Source organism: Artibeus jamaicensis, unplaced genomic scaffold (assembly GCF_021234435.1).
Source record: "Artibeus jamaicensis isolate MK-2021 breed Jamaican fruit bat unplaced genomic scaffold, CSHL_Jam_final scaffold_537, whole genome shotgun sequence".
Lineage (NCBI taxonomy): Eukaryota > Metazoa > Chordata > Mammalia > Chiroptera > Phyllostomidae > Artibeus > Artibeus jamaicensis.
In genome coordinates this window covers 798,128-813,181 of record NW_026522047.1, presented here as the reverse complement: position 1 = coordinate 813,181, position 15,054 = coordinate 798,128, and the positions used below count along the sequence as shown (strand labels likewise).

The following is a 15,054-nucleotide window of genomic DNA, read 5'->3' as shown; positions in this document are numbered from 1 at the left end:
GTTTGGTTTTCCCCTCTGGAACCTCAGCCGCCATCTGGTCCTGGGGGCGCCCACATCTTGGGAAGGCACGAAGAGGGCGGGGTGGAACCCGCGGAGCACTCGGGATCCGCTGCACCTCAGGGCCTGGCGGCTCGGGGCTGGCTGTGGGCCACCCCCTGCGTCCGCCCCCATTCCCCGAGAGCAGGGCGTTGCCTGTGGCCCGTCTGCAGGTCCCCTGTGCGGGCCTGTGCCGGCTGCTCCCGGCCCCTCTGCTGTCAGAGCTCCTTCCAAACCGCGTCCCTGGGTTGGATCGGAGGCATCCTCTGTGCCACGTGCCCAGAGCCTCTCGTGACTGGCACGGGCACACGTGTGTACACGCGTCCCACCTGCCGTGTGCACTGAGCAGCCTCAGAGCCCCGGCAGAGGGAAGTCCTGCCCAGCCAGTCCTCTGGGCAGCCCTGGAAGGTCAGGCCCTGCCGTTAAACGTTAACCAACGCACGTCTGGCTACCAGCCCCTCATGGCTTCCTTGAGACACCTGGCCCGGGAGGGCCCTCGGCGCTGGGCCGAGGGAGGGACCCGCCCCAGATGAACTGGCCAGAGCCCAGAGCAGGGGCTCAGAGGACAGGTCCTGCTGGGCACAAGGCCGCCAGGCCCCCTGGCTCAGTGGCAACTCTGGGGACTGGCCAGCCCAGCCCGAGGCTGGGGCACAGGCGCGGAAACTTTGGGAAGATCTCTGGGCTCCAGGGTCCTGGGTGGCAGCAGGGCCAGGCCTTGGCCCGGAGACAGTGCCGCTTCCTGCCCTGCCCTGAACTGTGTGGCCCGGCCCGCGGCACCCACAGCTCACCCTGCTGGCCCCGGGCCTCCGGGTGCTTGGTGCCAGCAGCACCACGAATCCATTGTCCTTCTGATGCCCACGGCCTCCTGACCGAGGTCTCTCCTAGAAACACACAGCTTTCTCAAGCCCAGCCCAGGCTGACCCCTTCTCCCTGCCAAGGGTCAGCCCACATGGGCTGCCACCCCCTCTGTCCAGTCCTCTGGGAAGACTGGAGGGGCCAAGGTGCCTGGTGCCTGCGGTTCAGGAGCCCACCTCCATCCCCAGGGAGTTCCGGGCTCCCGAGGGCCAGCGGCTCCGGCCCTGAGGTGGGGCTCCCCGAGGCCCTGCCTCCCACACCCTTTCACCCACCAGGGCGACTTTCTTGCGGGGAGAGGCAGAGAATGCTGGGCTTTGGCCACTGCCTCTGAGCTGTGCCCTCGGTGCCCAGGTCCGAGAGGAAGGCCTGCCAGCCAGGCGGGCCACAGAGTCAGGTGAGGACGCACAGCCCCTGGGGGGCTGCCACCCGGCATTCGGGGGAGCCTTGCTCCTCCCGAGGAAGGCCCGTGGAAATGTGCTCCCATCAAAGCCCAGAGAATTCCAGGTGGCCTGAAGGCAGAAGCGTTCGTGAGCATGGCTTTAGTGGGTGCCGATCCAGGCTCACGGGGAAGTCCCCAGGAGGGCAGCCGGCTGCCCCTGGCTGGGGAAGCCAGGGTGCTGGCCTGGGAGGGACACAGGGTGGAATCCAGCCGGAAGTTCAGGGCAGGGCCGAGGGCCAGGAGCGACCAGAGTGGGCTTGCCGGAGGAAATGGAGCTCGTGCAGCCCTGGCAGGTGAGGGGGGCAGTGAGGGGCGGCTCTGGCAGGGATCAGCGGGGGCCAACAGGCCTGGCCCGGAAGGAGGGTGCAGAGCTGAGCCTGCAGAGTGGCTGGAAGGGGCCCGGGAGGGGGCGCCTACCAGGGGGGACTGCACTCTGGAGAGAGGCCGTCTCCCTTTGCTGGGAAAAACGGCTTGGGCACCTGGTGAGGGAGGGACTTCTGCAGCCAGGCCACTGAAGACAGAGGACAGCCTGAGCAGGAGCACAGGAAGGCCTTCCGGCCTGCTGAGCCGTGGGCAGGACGGGCCCTCCCACAGCAGCACCCCTCGCGGGCACTCAGGACGGTGAGGAGGAGGAGGCCCCAGCCGACCTCCCGGGTCCTGTGAGGGTCACCCCGTGGGGTCCGCCTGCCCGGGCCCCCGCATCCTTTCCCCCTACACCCCCTGAGCCCCGGGCCAGGAGGCAGGACCCGCGCAGCAGGGTCTCCAGCAGCAGTTGGCGCCATCTGGTGGCTCCACATCCTGAACCTTGACCACCATGCGGACCCTGCGGTCCTGACGGACCCTCGGCCTCCCCGGGCCCCCCTCTGCTCTCCAGAGGGTCCTGTGACCTTCTGGGGCCAGCCTCCAGGCATCTCCTGTGGCCCTGGAGGCAAGACCGTCCCCAGGCTGGGTCAGGAATCTGGTGGGGCCCGCTGAGCCAGGTCCCCGTGACTCAGCGCCCACACTGGCCCTGACCCGACCCAGGTGAGGACACCAGGGAAGCAGGTCAGGGGAGAGGCCCGCGGGCACACTCGCCCGTGCACACGGATGGGGGTTCAGCCCACCGCCGGCCCCGAGTTCTGCACCGTGAAAGTCTCCGTCGGGCAAACTCTTTCAATCCCAGGGTCCACATGGGCTCTGGTGGCTCCGAAAGGCAAGATGGAGTCAGTGGGGAGCAGGGGCGTCCCTGATTCTGGCCCCCTCCCGGCTGCTCCAGGGACCCTGCGGGGACCCCAGGGGCTCTCGGGCCTGCCCCAGGCCCCCCGGGGTCCCCTGGTGCCCCCCGGCCCTCTGCCTTTGGGGGCCCAGGTGGAAAGTGGTTAGCACTTCAAGATGGTGGTGGCGGGTGTCACTCGGAGCTCAGGCTCCACAGCCCTCCTTTGTTCTCTGACCGGCGGGGACCAGCCCTTGAGGGTGGCAGTGCCGGCCCGGGCACTCTCCCTCTGAATGTTGGGGGGTTGGGTCGGCTCTGGGAGTGGGGCTGCCTGAGCCAGCCCGGCATGGAGGGGGCACTGAGGACCACGTGAGTGAGGGCCCCCTCAGGACCACAGTGGGTTTCTGTCTGTCTCCCCTGCATACTCAGCCCCAGGCCGGCGGAGGCTCTGGCCCAGATGGGTGCCTGGTTATTTCTGGAGGGGGTGGCCTGGGCTGAGCCCCTAAGGCAAGAGGGGTGGCAGGCTCTTGTGGGCAAAAAGGGGGAGACCCAGACTGGAGGAAATGAGCCCTTCTGCTGCAGGTGGGACCGGGGGAGGAAAGGCCAGGAGGAGCTGAGCCAGAGGTCACCGGTGGGGCTGGGGGCACAGGGTGCCCCATCGCGGGGTCAGCCCTCAGCTTGGAATCCTGGGCCCCTGCAGGGGGAGGAGCGAGCCGGGCCAGGTGCGCTCCCTCCCCTGGGCCCCAGGGCCCCAGGCAGGCGCGGTGCTGGCCCGCCCTCCTTCCTACCCCCTCGCCTCAGGGTGGCAGGTAGGCAGGTTTGGGCCAGCGGCTGCTGAGTCAGTTTGCAAGGAATGTTCTGGCCGCTCCCAGCTACACCCTGTGCCTGCCTCCCCCCACCCCCAGGTGTTCTGGCCCGGCGCCCGCCGTGCCTGGAACGCACCTTCAGCCCCAGCTTGCTGAGACCAGCTCGCGCCGGCAGCTGGCCCCCTGCTCCCCCTGCCTGTTCCCCCCGTGACCCCAGCAGAGCCCTGGCTCTGGGAGCCCCCTTCATCACGTTTCCAGGTCACCCCAGGGCCGGGGCTCACGGTGTGATCAATCTTGTTCCCTGTGTGACGGGCAAAACACAGTGGCCTGAGGTCGGGCAGGGATGAGAGGGGACCTCAGGTGACGACCCCCAAGCAGGGCCCTGGGCTGGGCAGAGAGGCCGGGACCAGAGGGGCTTCCTGTAGGAGGAGGCCCCGCTGTGGTGGTGGTGGGGGGGGGCTCTGCAGGGAAGACCAGTGAGCGCAGGCCCTGGGCTGCTCAGGCCCAGCATGCTTGGTTAGGGCTGGAGCTGGGGAGGGGGTTGGGAGGTGGGCTTGGGGCTAGGAAGCTGGCACTTCGGCCAAAGTCCAGGGCCTCCCTCCCCTTGGCTCCGCTCAGAACCACCACACCAGGCTGCCCCCAGCCCAGGCAGACCCCAGCTGGCTGCCACGGGGTGGATAGGGTGGCAGGCAGAGACCTGAAGGGCCATCCCCTCTGGTGACGAGGCACCCCCTGACCGTCTCCCCTCTTCAGCCAGCAGAGTGGGGAGACAGGGCACCCCTCAGAGCCCCATGGGGCACTGGCCCCAGTGGGGACCACAGCTGCGGGGGGCATCATGGCCACGCCCGGGCTGATTCCGGCCCTGGTTGACCAGACACCCTGTGCGTTGTGGGGCCTGGCCGGCCCGGTGTGGGCAGTGCTGTCCACGGAAGCACCTCAGGCTCACCCCGCGCCCAGCCCAGGGCTCTGCTGGGCACTAGTGGCCCTTGCTGTCCCCACCGCCGTCCTCATCGTGTCCTGCCTCCTCTGCGCCCTGTGCTGCTTCTGTCACTGGCGGAACAGAAGGAAGCCCAGGGACAGGAGGCTGTGCGGCTGGGCAGCGCCCAGAGCAGCACCAACCACCTGGGCAGCAGCGGCCCCGGGGCTCCCAGTGCTCATGGTGCAGCTCACGGTCCAGGCTCAGGGGCCCAGGGCAGCTCAGTGTGGTCAGGAGTGAGCTTGGCCCCTGGGTGGCTGATGGGCCCACAAGGCCAGGGCCTTCCCAAGGGGCCCAAGGTGACAAGGAGAGGCAGGCGGGCCCAGGGCCCAAGGGCTGAGCCAGCACGGCGGGGGTCAGGGCGTGCTCTCGAGGAGAGAAGAGGTGCCAGCGGTGGACGCGGGGCCGGTCCATCTGTTCTGGCCAGGCCCAGAGCTGAGCTGAGGCTGTGAGCCCGGGTGCTAGCCTCGCCCAGAGGTGGGAGGTTTGGTCTGACCCAAGGCTCACCACGGCTGCGTGGGGGCCACACCTGTTACGGCCCCTCCCACGCCAGGTGCAGCCAGAGGTGGATGGCGAGGAGTCCGGCCTGGGGGGCGCCCAGAAGTGGGGCTGCCTGCAGCTGTCCCTGGAATACGTCTCTGGAAGCCAGGAGGTGAGGCCCCACTTCCCAGGCCCAGAGGATCTGTGGGCTTTTGCAGGGGTGCAGGGTGGGGCACCCCAGCTGAGCCACCCCCGCTCCCAGATCAGGGTGGGCCTCAAGCAGGCAGCGGACCAGAGGGCCAGGGGCCCTGGTGGCACAGCAGACCCCTGCACCCGAGTCAGCCTGTCCATCCAGGCCGGGCACGGACAGGAGACCAAGGTGCACTGTGGCACACTCTGCCCCGTGTTCGACCAGACCTGCCGCTTCGGCATGAGTCTGGGCCGGGGGGTGGGGGTGGGAGTGGGGGGGCAGGCCAGGGCAGCGGGGCCTCTCTCACCCCCAAGCCTGCAGGTCCTGCCTCAGGAGCTGCCCAGGACCACGCTGAGGGTACAGGTGCTGCACTTCAGGCCTTTCTCCTGCCACTGGGGGCCATGGATCCGCAGCACGTCCTGGAGCTCTGGCACCGGCTGGGCCCCTGCGTGCCATCCAGCTGAGGCCTCCCACCCCCTGGCTTCAGCCCAGCCCCACCTGGGGTGCCTGCAGGCAAACCGAGGTCGCTCCTGCGCCCACAGGCTGAGCCAGTGAGGGAGCTGCGTGTCTCGCTCTGGTACGTGCCCAGCTCGGACCGGCTGACCATGGTGGTGCTGGAGGCCCAGGGCCTGAGCCTGGGGCTGGCAGGTGAGAGCCAGCCCGCGCCCTCCGGGTGGGCACAGGGGGCCCTGCGCTCGGCTGTCGGGCCTGTGACGCCCCACCCTTCCGCCTGCCCAGAGCCCTATGCAAAGGTCCAGCTCGAGCTGAGCCAGAGGAAGTGGAAGACAAGGAAGACGTCTGCCAGGAAGAGTGTGACCGCCCGTACTTCAGCAAGGCTTTTGCCTTGCTCGTCTGGTCAGCCAGGTCCAGGTGGGCTGCCCGGAGGGAAGGGCTCCTGTCTCCACCCTCCCCCACCGCCCCTCTGCCTGTCTCTGCCCAGAGTGTGGACTCGGTGCTGGCCATCTGGGCTCAGGACCCCCGGCTCCGGGCCGAGCCCATGGATGAGGTGGCGCTGGGTGCCCGGGCCTCCGGTCAGCCGACATGCTGGCCCACGCCCGGCGGCCCACCGCCCAGTGGCACCGCCTGCGCCTGCCCTTGCCGTGTTCCTGAAAACACCCCGGTGCCTCAGCCTCCCCGGCTGCCCTGGGGCCACCGCAATGAACCCTCACTCCCACCCGCCTCCTGTCCGTCCTGTGGCCTTGGGGACACAGTAAGGTCGCCCCCCCCCCCCAGGAGGGGAGGCCTGCTCTCCAGACTCATCCAGGCCCTGAGGCCTCCGAGTAATGCCTGACCCTCGGGTGCAGAGAAGGGGGCCCCTCGAAGCCCAAAGAGGACAACACAGGGAGGTAGGGGGCCCTTGCGCCTGGGGGGCTGCAGTGTCGGTGGTGGTGTGAGGGGAGTGGGTTAGAGGCAGCCCCGCAGGCACAGCGTGGGCCGTCGGGAAGCATCTGGGGGGCAATGGCAGAAAGAAAGGGCCCCAACCCCAGGGGCCGCCACAGCCCCTCTCAGAGACCCCAAACCTGGGGGCAGGCGCCTTCAGGGCCTCCCTGTGTGAGCAGCAGGGGGCAGCAGAGGCCTGTGGAAGACACCGAGGTTGGGGGGTGCACCAACGTGGCGGGAAGAATGTGAGCTCTGGCCCCGCTCAGCTCATCCGGAGGCCCCACTCTCCCAGAGCTTCCCCGCGGCCCAGAAACCCAGCCAGGAGGCTGCCAAGTCAGGGCCCTGCAGATGCCTGTGCTGGGTGGGGGCCGAGGGGCCCCGGCCCCCGGCGTCAGGGAGGGTCCCAGCAGGGCCTCGGGGTCCTGCACGTGTCTGAGTTGTGCAGCAACAGCCCTTGGGTGGGGCGTCCCATTCGGCGGGGCGTCCAGGGCGTCCCGAGCCTGCTCCTGGGTGGGAAGGTGGCGGCATCCCCCCACCCTGAGGTCCCCGGCACTCCTGTTGGCCCGGAGGCCGTGTTTGGGGGGCCAGGCCTTACTCTGGAACTGGCTCGGAGAAAGGGGGGCGCAGCCAGCTTGTGGCAGACACCCCCTGGGCTGAAAGGGAAGCGGGGGTCTGCAGGAGAGGTGGCTGCCACCCCGGGGCGGACACCGTGCTGCGGACCCTGCTGGGAAACCCAGCAGGGCCAGGGGCCCAGGGAGCCCGCTGCTGGCCTCAAGCCGTGCACCCACCTCGGCCCCCGAGGTCCCTGGAGGCCACACACAGCTGCCCGCAGGCTCCTTGCAAGAAGCAAGAATGTCTCCAACTCGTCACCAGTCCCTAAATAGAGCAACTCGACCTCGCCCCCCCCCCCAAGACTTCTTGGACGGGACGGCGGCATGTGGCCGGGCCAGGCCAGGCAGCCTGGGCAGGTGGGGAGGTCCCTGCGCCCCCATTGGTCTGAGGAGGGCTCAATGTCCTTTCCGAGCAGGGGCCCAGCCTGGGGGAGGACATTTATACCCCTCCCCTGGGCCCACCAGCCCGACTCGCCAGTGCCAGCCTGACCTTGCTCCCAGTGCAGCGGCCCCGACGCCAGGTGAGGCGGGCCAGCCGGCCGGGCACGGGCGCTGCTCGAGCGAGCTCGGAGAAGGGCTTCCTGGGTCAGGGGGCTGGGGTCGGGGGGCCGCCACCGGCCGCCCTCTGTGGGGGGCTTCCCGGAGCTGAGAGCCAGCCAGGGACACGGCGGGGTTGGACTGGGGGTGGGCAGGGGTCTCGGACAGCCCCCGATGGCCAGGCCTCCCCTCTGGGACCCTGGAAGGGGGCTTCATGTGTGAGGAAGCCCAGACCAAACTGGGGACTGGCCTCTCCCAGGCCCTTGGGCTCAAAGCCGAAGGAGCAGAGCTAAAAATATCGGGTGGCTCTGGCAGCCACCTGCGCTGGCCTGTCCCGCCTCCCTCAGGGACAGCTGCGCACCCCGGGCCCTGCCCGGATGTTTGGGGACACTTTCTCCTCTTCCTTCTCACCCCAGGGAATTTCAAGACATCACCCGCCCCCTGACCTGGGAGGCTGGAGTTGGGGCCCAGGCAGCAGGGGGCTGCGCTCGCCACCCCCAGTCTGTGCCCATCACGCCCCGTCTCTCTCTCTCTCACAGGCTCTAAGCCCAGGACCTCAAGATGGGGGAGTAAGTGAAGTCCCCAAGCCCCATGCCCCTGCCACCCGTGGCTGCCGGGGGTCTCTGCCCACCCCTGTTCCCACCCACCCCCTGACAGATCCCTAACCTCTCTCTTCTCTCCCCCACCCCTGCCTACCGTCCTGGAAAAGTGATGAGGTGAGTATCTTCCTGGGGGCGAAACATAGAGGGGACAGGACCCCCCACTTGGGATAAGTCGGAGGTCAGAGTTTCGAGGCCCAGGAAGACACCCCAGCCACCCTGCAGACGGTGACGCCACAGAGGAAGTGGCCCCGGCGGCAGGGGAAGTGGGGCTTCTCTCGGATTACTGCACCCCCCCCCACCCTGCAGGGACCCCGTCCCTCCCCGAGTCCTCTGGGCACAGCCTCTAACCTGCACCCACCCATGCCCCCCCCCCCGAGCAGGCCCCGGGCCGTGCGCTGTGCGTTTGGGGGGCTCCTGCGGGGGGCGCGTGGGGGTGTGCGGGCCAGCGTCCCTGACTCTGCTCCTCTCCCCCCGCCTTGCAGAAGCGCAACAGGGCCATCACGGCCCGCAGACAGCACCTGAAGGTGGGTGCCGCCCAGGGTGGGGGGGCCGTGGCGGGGCAGGGCAGGCCACGGCCCTAACCCCTGCCTGCGGCCCACCCCCCGCAGAGCGTGATGCTGCAGATCGCGGCCACGGAGCTGGAGAAGGAGGAGAGTCGCCGGGAGACCGAGAAGCAGAACTACCTGGCGGAGCACTGTGCCCCGCTGCACATCCCCAGCTCCACCGCCGAAGTGCAGGTACCCGCCCGCCCTGCCTCGGTTTCCCCACCGGCTGAGAGGGCAATGGGGGGCCGGGCGGGCCCAGGGGAGGCCTGGCGTCAGGACAACGGCGCCCCCCCCCCCCACTGCAGGAGCTCTGCAAACAGCTGCACGCCAAGATCGACGTGGCCGAGGAGGAGAAGTACGACATGGAGGTGAAGGTGCAGAAGAGCACTAAGGAGGTGAGCGGGCGCGGGGCTCGGTGCGGGAGGGGGCGCGGGGGACGCGGGGGCCCTGGCCCCGCCGGCCGCTGCCCAGCCCTCCCCACCCCCACAGCTGGAGGACATGAACCAGAAGCTGTTTGACTTGCGAGGCAAGTTCAAGAGGCCGCCGTTGCGGAGGGTGCGCATGTCGGCTGACGCCATGCTCAAGGCCCTGCTGGGCTCCAAGCACAAGGTGTGCATGGACCTGCGGGCCAACCTGAAGCAGGTCAAGAAGGAGGACACCGAGAAGGTGCGAGGCCCGGGCCCCTCCCTGGGACAGGGGGGTGGGGTGCTGCGGGGTGGGGGGCGGCGACAGGGCGGGAGGGCCTGAGCCACCTCTGGCTGCCCCCAGGAGCGGGACCTGCGTGACGTGGGCGACTGGAGGAAGAACATCGAGGAGAAGTCCGGCATGGAGGGCCGGAAAAAGATGTTCGAATCTGAGTCCTAGGCGCTCGAGGCCGGCAGAGGCGGCTGCCCAGAGGACCGCCTGGTGGCGGCCGTCAATAAAGACTCCCGAACCCGTGACTGGTCTGCTGTGGTCCTGCCCTGCCTCTCTGCCCACACTCAGGCCGCCGAGGCCCTGGGCGCCATGTCCCAGGGAGGCCCGGGCAAGGGCGGGGGTGCGGGGTCTCGGGGGCTGTGCCCGGGCCCGGCCCCCACCGGCTGGCACCCTGGGGCTGTGGCCCGTGGCTGGTGGGCAGTTCCCAGAGTGCACCAGGGTTGGCTCTGGGCTGCCGGACAGCTTGGGGTCTGGAGACCGATGGCCCGAGTCAAGTCTGAGTGGCAGCTCTCCCAGTTGGTTCCCACGACCCTGTAAGGAGCCCTGCCTGTCTGGGGACGTCCAGGTAGGGCTGGACCCTGCCCTGGCGGCCCCCATTTCCCCCTCGTCAGAACCACAGCCCCCACCGGGGACACACGGGGGCTGTCCTGGGTCAAACGGGCCCCCAGGCTGCCTGTACCCCCAGAGACTGAGGGCAGGCCAACCTGGCCCCTCATGGGCCCTGTGGGAGGGCCTGGGTCTCCTTCCTGCTCAGCCCCGAGGCCCTGGCCACCTCGCCCATCAAGGGACTGTGTCCCTGAGGGGCCCGGACGAGGCTGTCACGGCGAGGCCATGGCCCTCAGCCTCCCTCGTGACAGATGGTGCAGGGCCTGCCCGCCAAGGCCACCCGCTCAGATCTCTGGCGGAGACCCCAGGGAGGCCAGGGCCCAGCCCGGCCCGCAGCGGAGGGGCCGCCGTCCTTCCTTTGCCTTCCGGAGGTCCCCGGGATTGATATGCCGGGGGCCGGAGGCCGGAAGCCTTGGCCTCCTGGAGGGACTGAGAGCCTGACGTCAGCCGGTGCCCCGATGGCCTTCCCTGGGGGCCACCCCCGCCCTCCGCAGTCTGAGGTCCGGCCGTGTCCTTCACGTAGTCTGCACAGCCCCCCCCATCCCCCCGACCAGGTGGCCTTGTAGCTCTGGCCCAGGCTTATCAACTCCCGGGGCCACCGCCACGGGGAAGGCCAGGCCTCCAGGAAGAGCCCCTGCTCGTCCCTGGGACGGGGCGGACCAGATGACAGTAAAGTTGCCACACAGTGGGCACATGGGGTGCGGACCTGGGGTGGGGGCTCCGACCAGACACGCCCTTGGGGCGAAGGGACGAGAGACGCTCCAGGCGGGGGCCCGTCCTGTGTGGAGGCCAGGGCCGGAGGGCGGCTGTGGGTCCAAGGGACGGCTGTGGTGGCCGGAGCGCCCAGCGACAGAGTGGGTGCGGCGGTCTGGGCCGAGGTGGCGTCCTCAGAAATGGGAGGTGCTCAATGCCCCAAGGGGGACCTGGGTGGGGAGGAGACAATGGGTGGGCGCTGTGCAGGAAGGACCCCGAAGGGAGCCCCAGGGGGGTGGCCGGCGGGCAGGCCGCAGGGGCCGAGGTGGGTGGGGTGGGGGCTGAGCCGCAGCTCTCTGCACTCCGCTGGCGACGGTCAGGAGAAGACGCCCCCAGGCTGTGGTCCCCGACACTGTCCGCTCCCTCCGATGGGACCTGGGGCCCCGGGGTGGCTGGGGGAGGGGTGAGGGCAGCCCCCGGGGGACAGGGGAGCCAGGAAGCCTACAGGTGGGCTAACTCAGCAAAGGCAAATGAAAAGGGCCTGGCGGGAGGGGTGCCAAGGGCACAGGGGGCCGCAGGAGATGAAAGGGCCGCCTCGCGTGGAATGCCCTGGCAGCCGCCGAGTCTGGGCCGTGGCCAGGTGGCAGGAGACCTCCCACTCCAGCAAACAGAATGGTCACCAGCCACCTGCCCAGCTCTTCCCCCTCCCGGTCCCCAAGCACCAGCGAAGGCCCAGACCCACCCTCATCCCCGTGACTGACCATCCTTGGGCCTCCCCATCTCCTTGCTGTCCTCTTCCCCCCTTCCCGCATCCTGACCGGCTGCTGGGCCTCAGCTCCTCTGACCACAAAGTGGGTGTGGTGACGAGCTCACCTGGACAGACAGGTGAGGGGGGACCTCTGGCACCTCCGGGAGTCAGCCCGGCTAGTCCCAGCGCTCTGGGGCATGCCGTGCCTGCCTCCACTCCTGGCCTGGAGCGTCTCCTGGGCTCTCCTGCAGCCAGCTCTGCCCCACCTCCAGGCTCCATCGCAGTCACCTCCTCCGAGAAGCCTTCCATGATGAGCCCCCAGCCAACCTAGATGTCCGTTAGCCCCAAGGGCTCAGAACACATGGGCTTCCACCACCATCTGTGAAGGGAAATTCTCCCCTCGATGCCTGCTGGGAGCAACACTGGACCCCTCAACTCCGAGCCCCCCAAGGCTAGCCTCAAGGGGGGGCCTTATGCCCTGGGCCCACACTCACTCGGTGAAGTCCGGGTCCGGCAGCTGCCCCCTTCCAGGGAGGAGACCAGGCCAGGCACAGACAGGTGGGCTTCCTCCCCCTACCGGGTCCCCTCTGGGGCCTCCCCCAACGACCTGGGCCCCCTCAGCTCAAGTCAGAGGCACACACTGCACTGAATAATGATCCCACACGTGCCGACCACCCCCAGGGGCCGTGCGGGGCCCCCTCACCCACCCACACTCACCTGCCCACAGCGGCAGGTCTCTTACCTCCCCTGGCCTCTCAGAGTGTCCACCCGGTGGCCCGTCCCCTGCCTGCCCATCTGTCTTCTCCTGCTGTCTCTCCGAACCCTTCTGATCCCTACTTGTAGCTTCCCTGTCCCCATCGGTCCCAAGGACCCCTACGGCCTCTTCCTCTTCCTCTAAGACCCAGCCCACCCTGGCTCACTGACCTCCATCCCTTGGGTGATTCGCCCCCAGGGTGCCTGAGAGAGGGGCTGCCTTCCCTGGCACACATGGCCCCCGTGTCGGTGTCCTGGGTCCCCTTGGACAGAACCACCGACGGTGGTTTGGGCCCAGTCTGGAGTGGTCCCCGTCCTGGACTCACAGGCGGGTTCCTCCTGAGGCCGCTGTCCTGGGCACAGGTCATCCCTCAGTGGGTGTCTGAGTCCCAGCCCTGGTCTTATGAGGACCCCGTCACACTGAGTGAGGCCGCACCGTGACCCCACTGCCATCGATCGCCCGCAGAGCCCCTGCTTCCTGCCGAGGTTGCGCTCCCGGGCGCTGAGGGCCGGGACAGGAAGACGTGGTCTCTCAGGACGCCCGTTCAGCCCAGACGCTCTCGGCCCCCCCACCCCGGCCCCCTGCAGCTCCGTTGGGCCCCCATTCCTCCCTGGGTCCTCGAGGTGCCCTTCAGACCACCTGTCTTCCTCGGCCGGCGTCCTGCCTCCAACTCGACCCTCCCGGGGACCCCGCTCTCTGCCAGCCTTTGTCCCGGTCCCCAAGGGCAGCCTCGGCCACCCCTCTGGGGCTGGAACCCTGCGTGCTGACTGGCGGTGCCCCCCCGCCGTCTCCCCCAGGTCTGCCCTCCCTGGCCTGACCTGCTCTGTGCCCACAGCTTCCCCTCCGTCACTCGTCCCGCACGCCCCCTCGGCCCCACTAGGGCTTCGTCCTCTGATGTCGTGTGTGTATGGTCCTGACATTCCTCTTTCTGGGGACCGTGCCAGCTGGGCCTTTGAGGCAGCCTCGCCTAGATGCCCGCAGTGGCACGTGCCCTCTGCCCCTGGCCAGCACCGCAGGGTGCTGCACCCGAGGTCAGGTCCCCGGTGCCTTCCTGGGCCCACTCCAACCCCCCGGGAGTGTGCTCTGTCCTGGCTTTCGATGGGCTTGGTGCTTCTCTTGGTCATTCACTGTGTCACTGGACACTGCACCGGGTTTGGGGGCTCGGGGACAGACAAGGTGAGGTCTCTGCCCCCCGCCCACTTCTGCTCCAGTGACCCACGGTGAGTGTTGGTCTCCCGGGCGACGCACAGGAAGGGCCCCGACTGCTGGGTCTGCCACCCAGCGGGGCCCGGCCAGCCCTCCGGTGTGTGTAGCTGGCCCCTTGGGGGACGCTCGGCTCGCTGGGGGTGCGCCCACCTCACCCGGGGCTGCAGGTCCCACCGAGGGGACTGAGGGATGGAGGCGTGAAGGGTGTGAGACCTGAGCCCAAGCCCCTAATCCCGTGACAGAGGGGCTGGGGGGGAGCGGGGGCGCTGAGCAGCAGCGAGGAGGCCCAGGGCCGGCGGGCACAGAGTCTCCGAGCAGGCGGGGGCTGGGGCCGGATCTCAAAGTGGGGCCCCCTCACTTCTGCTTCCTCTGGGAAGTGGGCGGGGGTCCGATGACCCCAGGGGGCTGTGTCAGGCCCCCTGCACCCTGTAGGTCCCCAGAGCCCCCGTCGCATCCTTGGTGTGGCCCCTGAGCCTCCACAGGACGCTCCCGGAGGACGGGACGCCATTGCAGTTGTCGCCCAACGGTAGGTGTCCGGTGGGGCCTGCAGGCTGGACGCACGGGGTGGGGGAGGGTGTCAGTGTCCCGGGCGGCCACAGCGAGTCCCACAGACTGGAGGTTTCCAACGGCAGAGAGGGGTTGTCCCCAGTGCCGGTGCCTGCAGCCCCGGCCCCACCCCCAGCTGCTGGGGGTTTCCGCAGAGCTGGGCTTCCTGGGCTCCAGGACGGACGCGCCACCTCGCCTCCGCTTTCAAGTTCACTCTCCCTGTGTGTGCCGGTCCCCGAAGTTCCCCTTTTCTGAAGGACACCAGTCATATGTACGGGGACCCACCCCAATGACCTCATCTTAACTGGTTACATCAGCACAGGTCCCGTTTCCAAAGCAGATCCCCCTCGGAGGTGCTGGGGGTGACTCTGGGGGACGCGGCAGGACCAAGGGGCTGGGGACAGGTGAGGGCCAGGCAGGGGCCCACTCCGCAGGCTCCCCAGGCCTGGCCGGAGCGAGGTTTGCTTTCACACCGAGCCGCGTCTGCCCTGAGATGCACCGCGGCTGAACAGAGGCCCTCCCCCACCCCCCGCCCCGCTCATTCCACACTGAGCCCGGGGACCAGGGGCCAGGCCCCATCTTCATCTTCGGACAGTGATGGCGGGGTGGGGACCCTGTGGTGGGGGCGTCCACCCTCACCTGCTCTTCCCCATCCTGGCAGGGCCCCAAGACCTTTCGGCTGGGATGTCAGGGTCACACTCACCACAGGCCAGAGGTGGCCAACCCGGGGGGCGGGGCACTGGGGACGCTGGCAGGAGGCTGGGGCCTTGACCCCACACAGATGGACGGCGGACCACCAGGTCCCTAGTTGGATAGTGAGTGGCACCAGGGGACAGGCAGCAGGCCAGAAGCCCCAGGAACCTGGGGCTCCCTGTCTCAGGGCCCGGGGTGGGCTGGGGGCCGGTGGGGCATCCCTGCCGCCTGCCCGACCGCCCCGCCCCGACTTGGCCGACTGGCTCACAGCCTCAGCTGGGGTCTGGCTCCCAGAAGCCCGGGTTCCAACCCTGGGCTGGCTACTCGAAACAGCTGAGGGCAGCCCAGGTTGAAATGGACTCTGGGTGTCCCCTCTTCCCTGCTTGTGCCTCCCAAGGAACCCCTCAGGCCCCAGAGCCCGGGGACACTGACCGTCCCCAGGGTCAGTTCTGAGGTCCCTGAG

General features: G+C 69.0%; 2 protein-coding genes across 2 annotated transcripts in view; both read left to right on the top strand.

Moving 5' to 3' along the window:
* TNNI2 (troponin I2, fast skeletal type) overlaps positions 1 to 9,590 on the top strand; it is a 36,730-nt gene extending 27,140 nt beyond the window's left edge. The window contains exons 2-6 of the mRNA XM_053658637.1: positions 8,585 to 8,628; positions 8,713 to 8,841; positions 8,955 to 9,044; positions 9,139 to 9,315; positions 9,418 to 9,590. Coding sequence (XP_053514612.1) covers positions 8,719 to 8,841; positions 8,955 to 9,044; positions 9,139 to 9,315; positions 9,418 to 9,513 — 486 coding nt within the window. The 5' untranslated portion in view covers positions 8,585 to 8,628; positions 8,713 to 8,718 and the 3' untranslated portion in view covers positions 9,514 to 9,590. The remainder of the gene's footprint in view (positions 1 to 8,584; positions 8,629 to 8,712; positions 8,842 to 8,954; positions 9,045 to 9,138; positions 9,316 to 9,417) is intronic.
* On the top strand, positions 957 to 6,182 carry SYT8 (synaptotagmin 8; the record flags this gene model as incomplete). Its single annotated transcript, XM_053658242.1, is given in 7 exon segments — positions 957 to 1,285; positions 1,834 to 1,951; positions 4,858 to 4,956; positions 5,517 to 5,622; positions 5,713 to 5,790; positions 5,793 to 6,011; positions 6,014 to 6,182. Coding segments are annotated over 7 exon segments (1,020 nt in total), but the record flags the coding sequence as incomplete, so codon positions are not given.
* Positions 9,591 to 15,054: the final 5,464 nt, after the last annotated feature.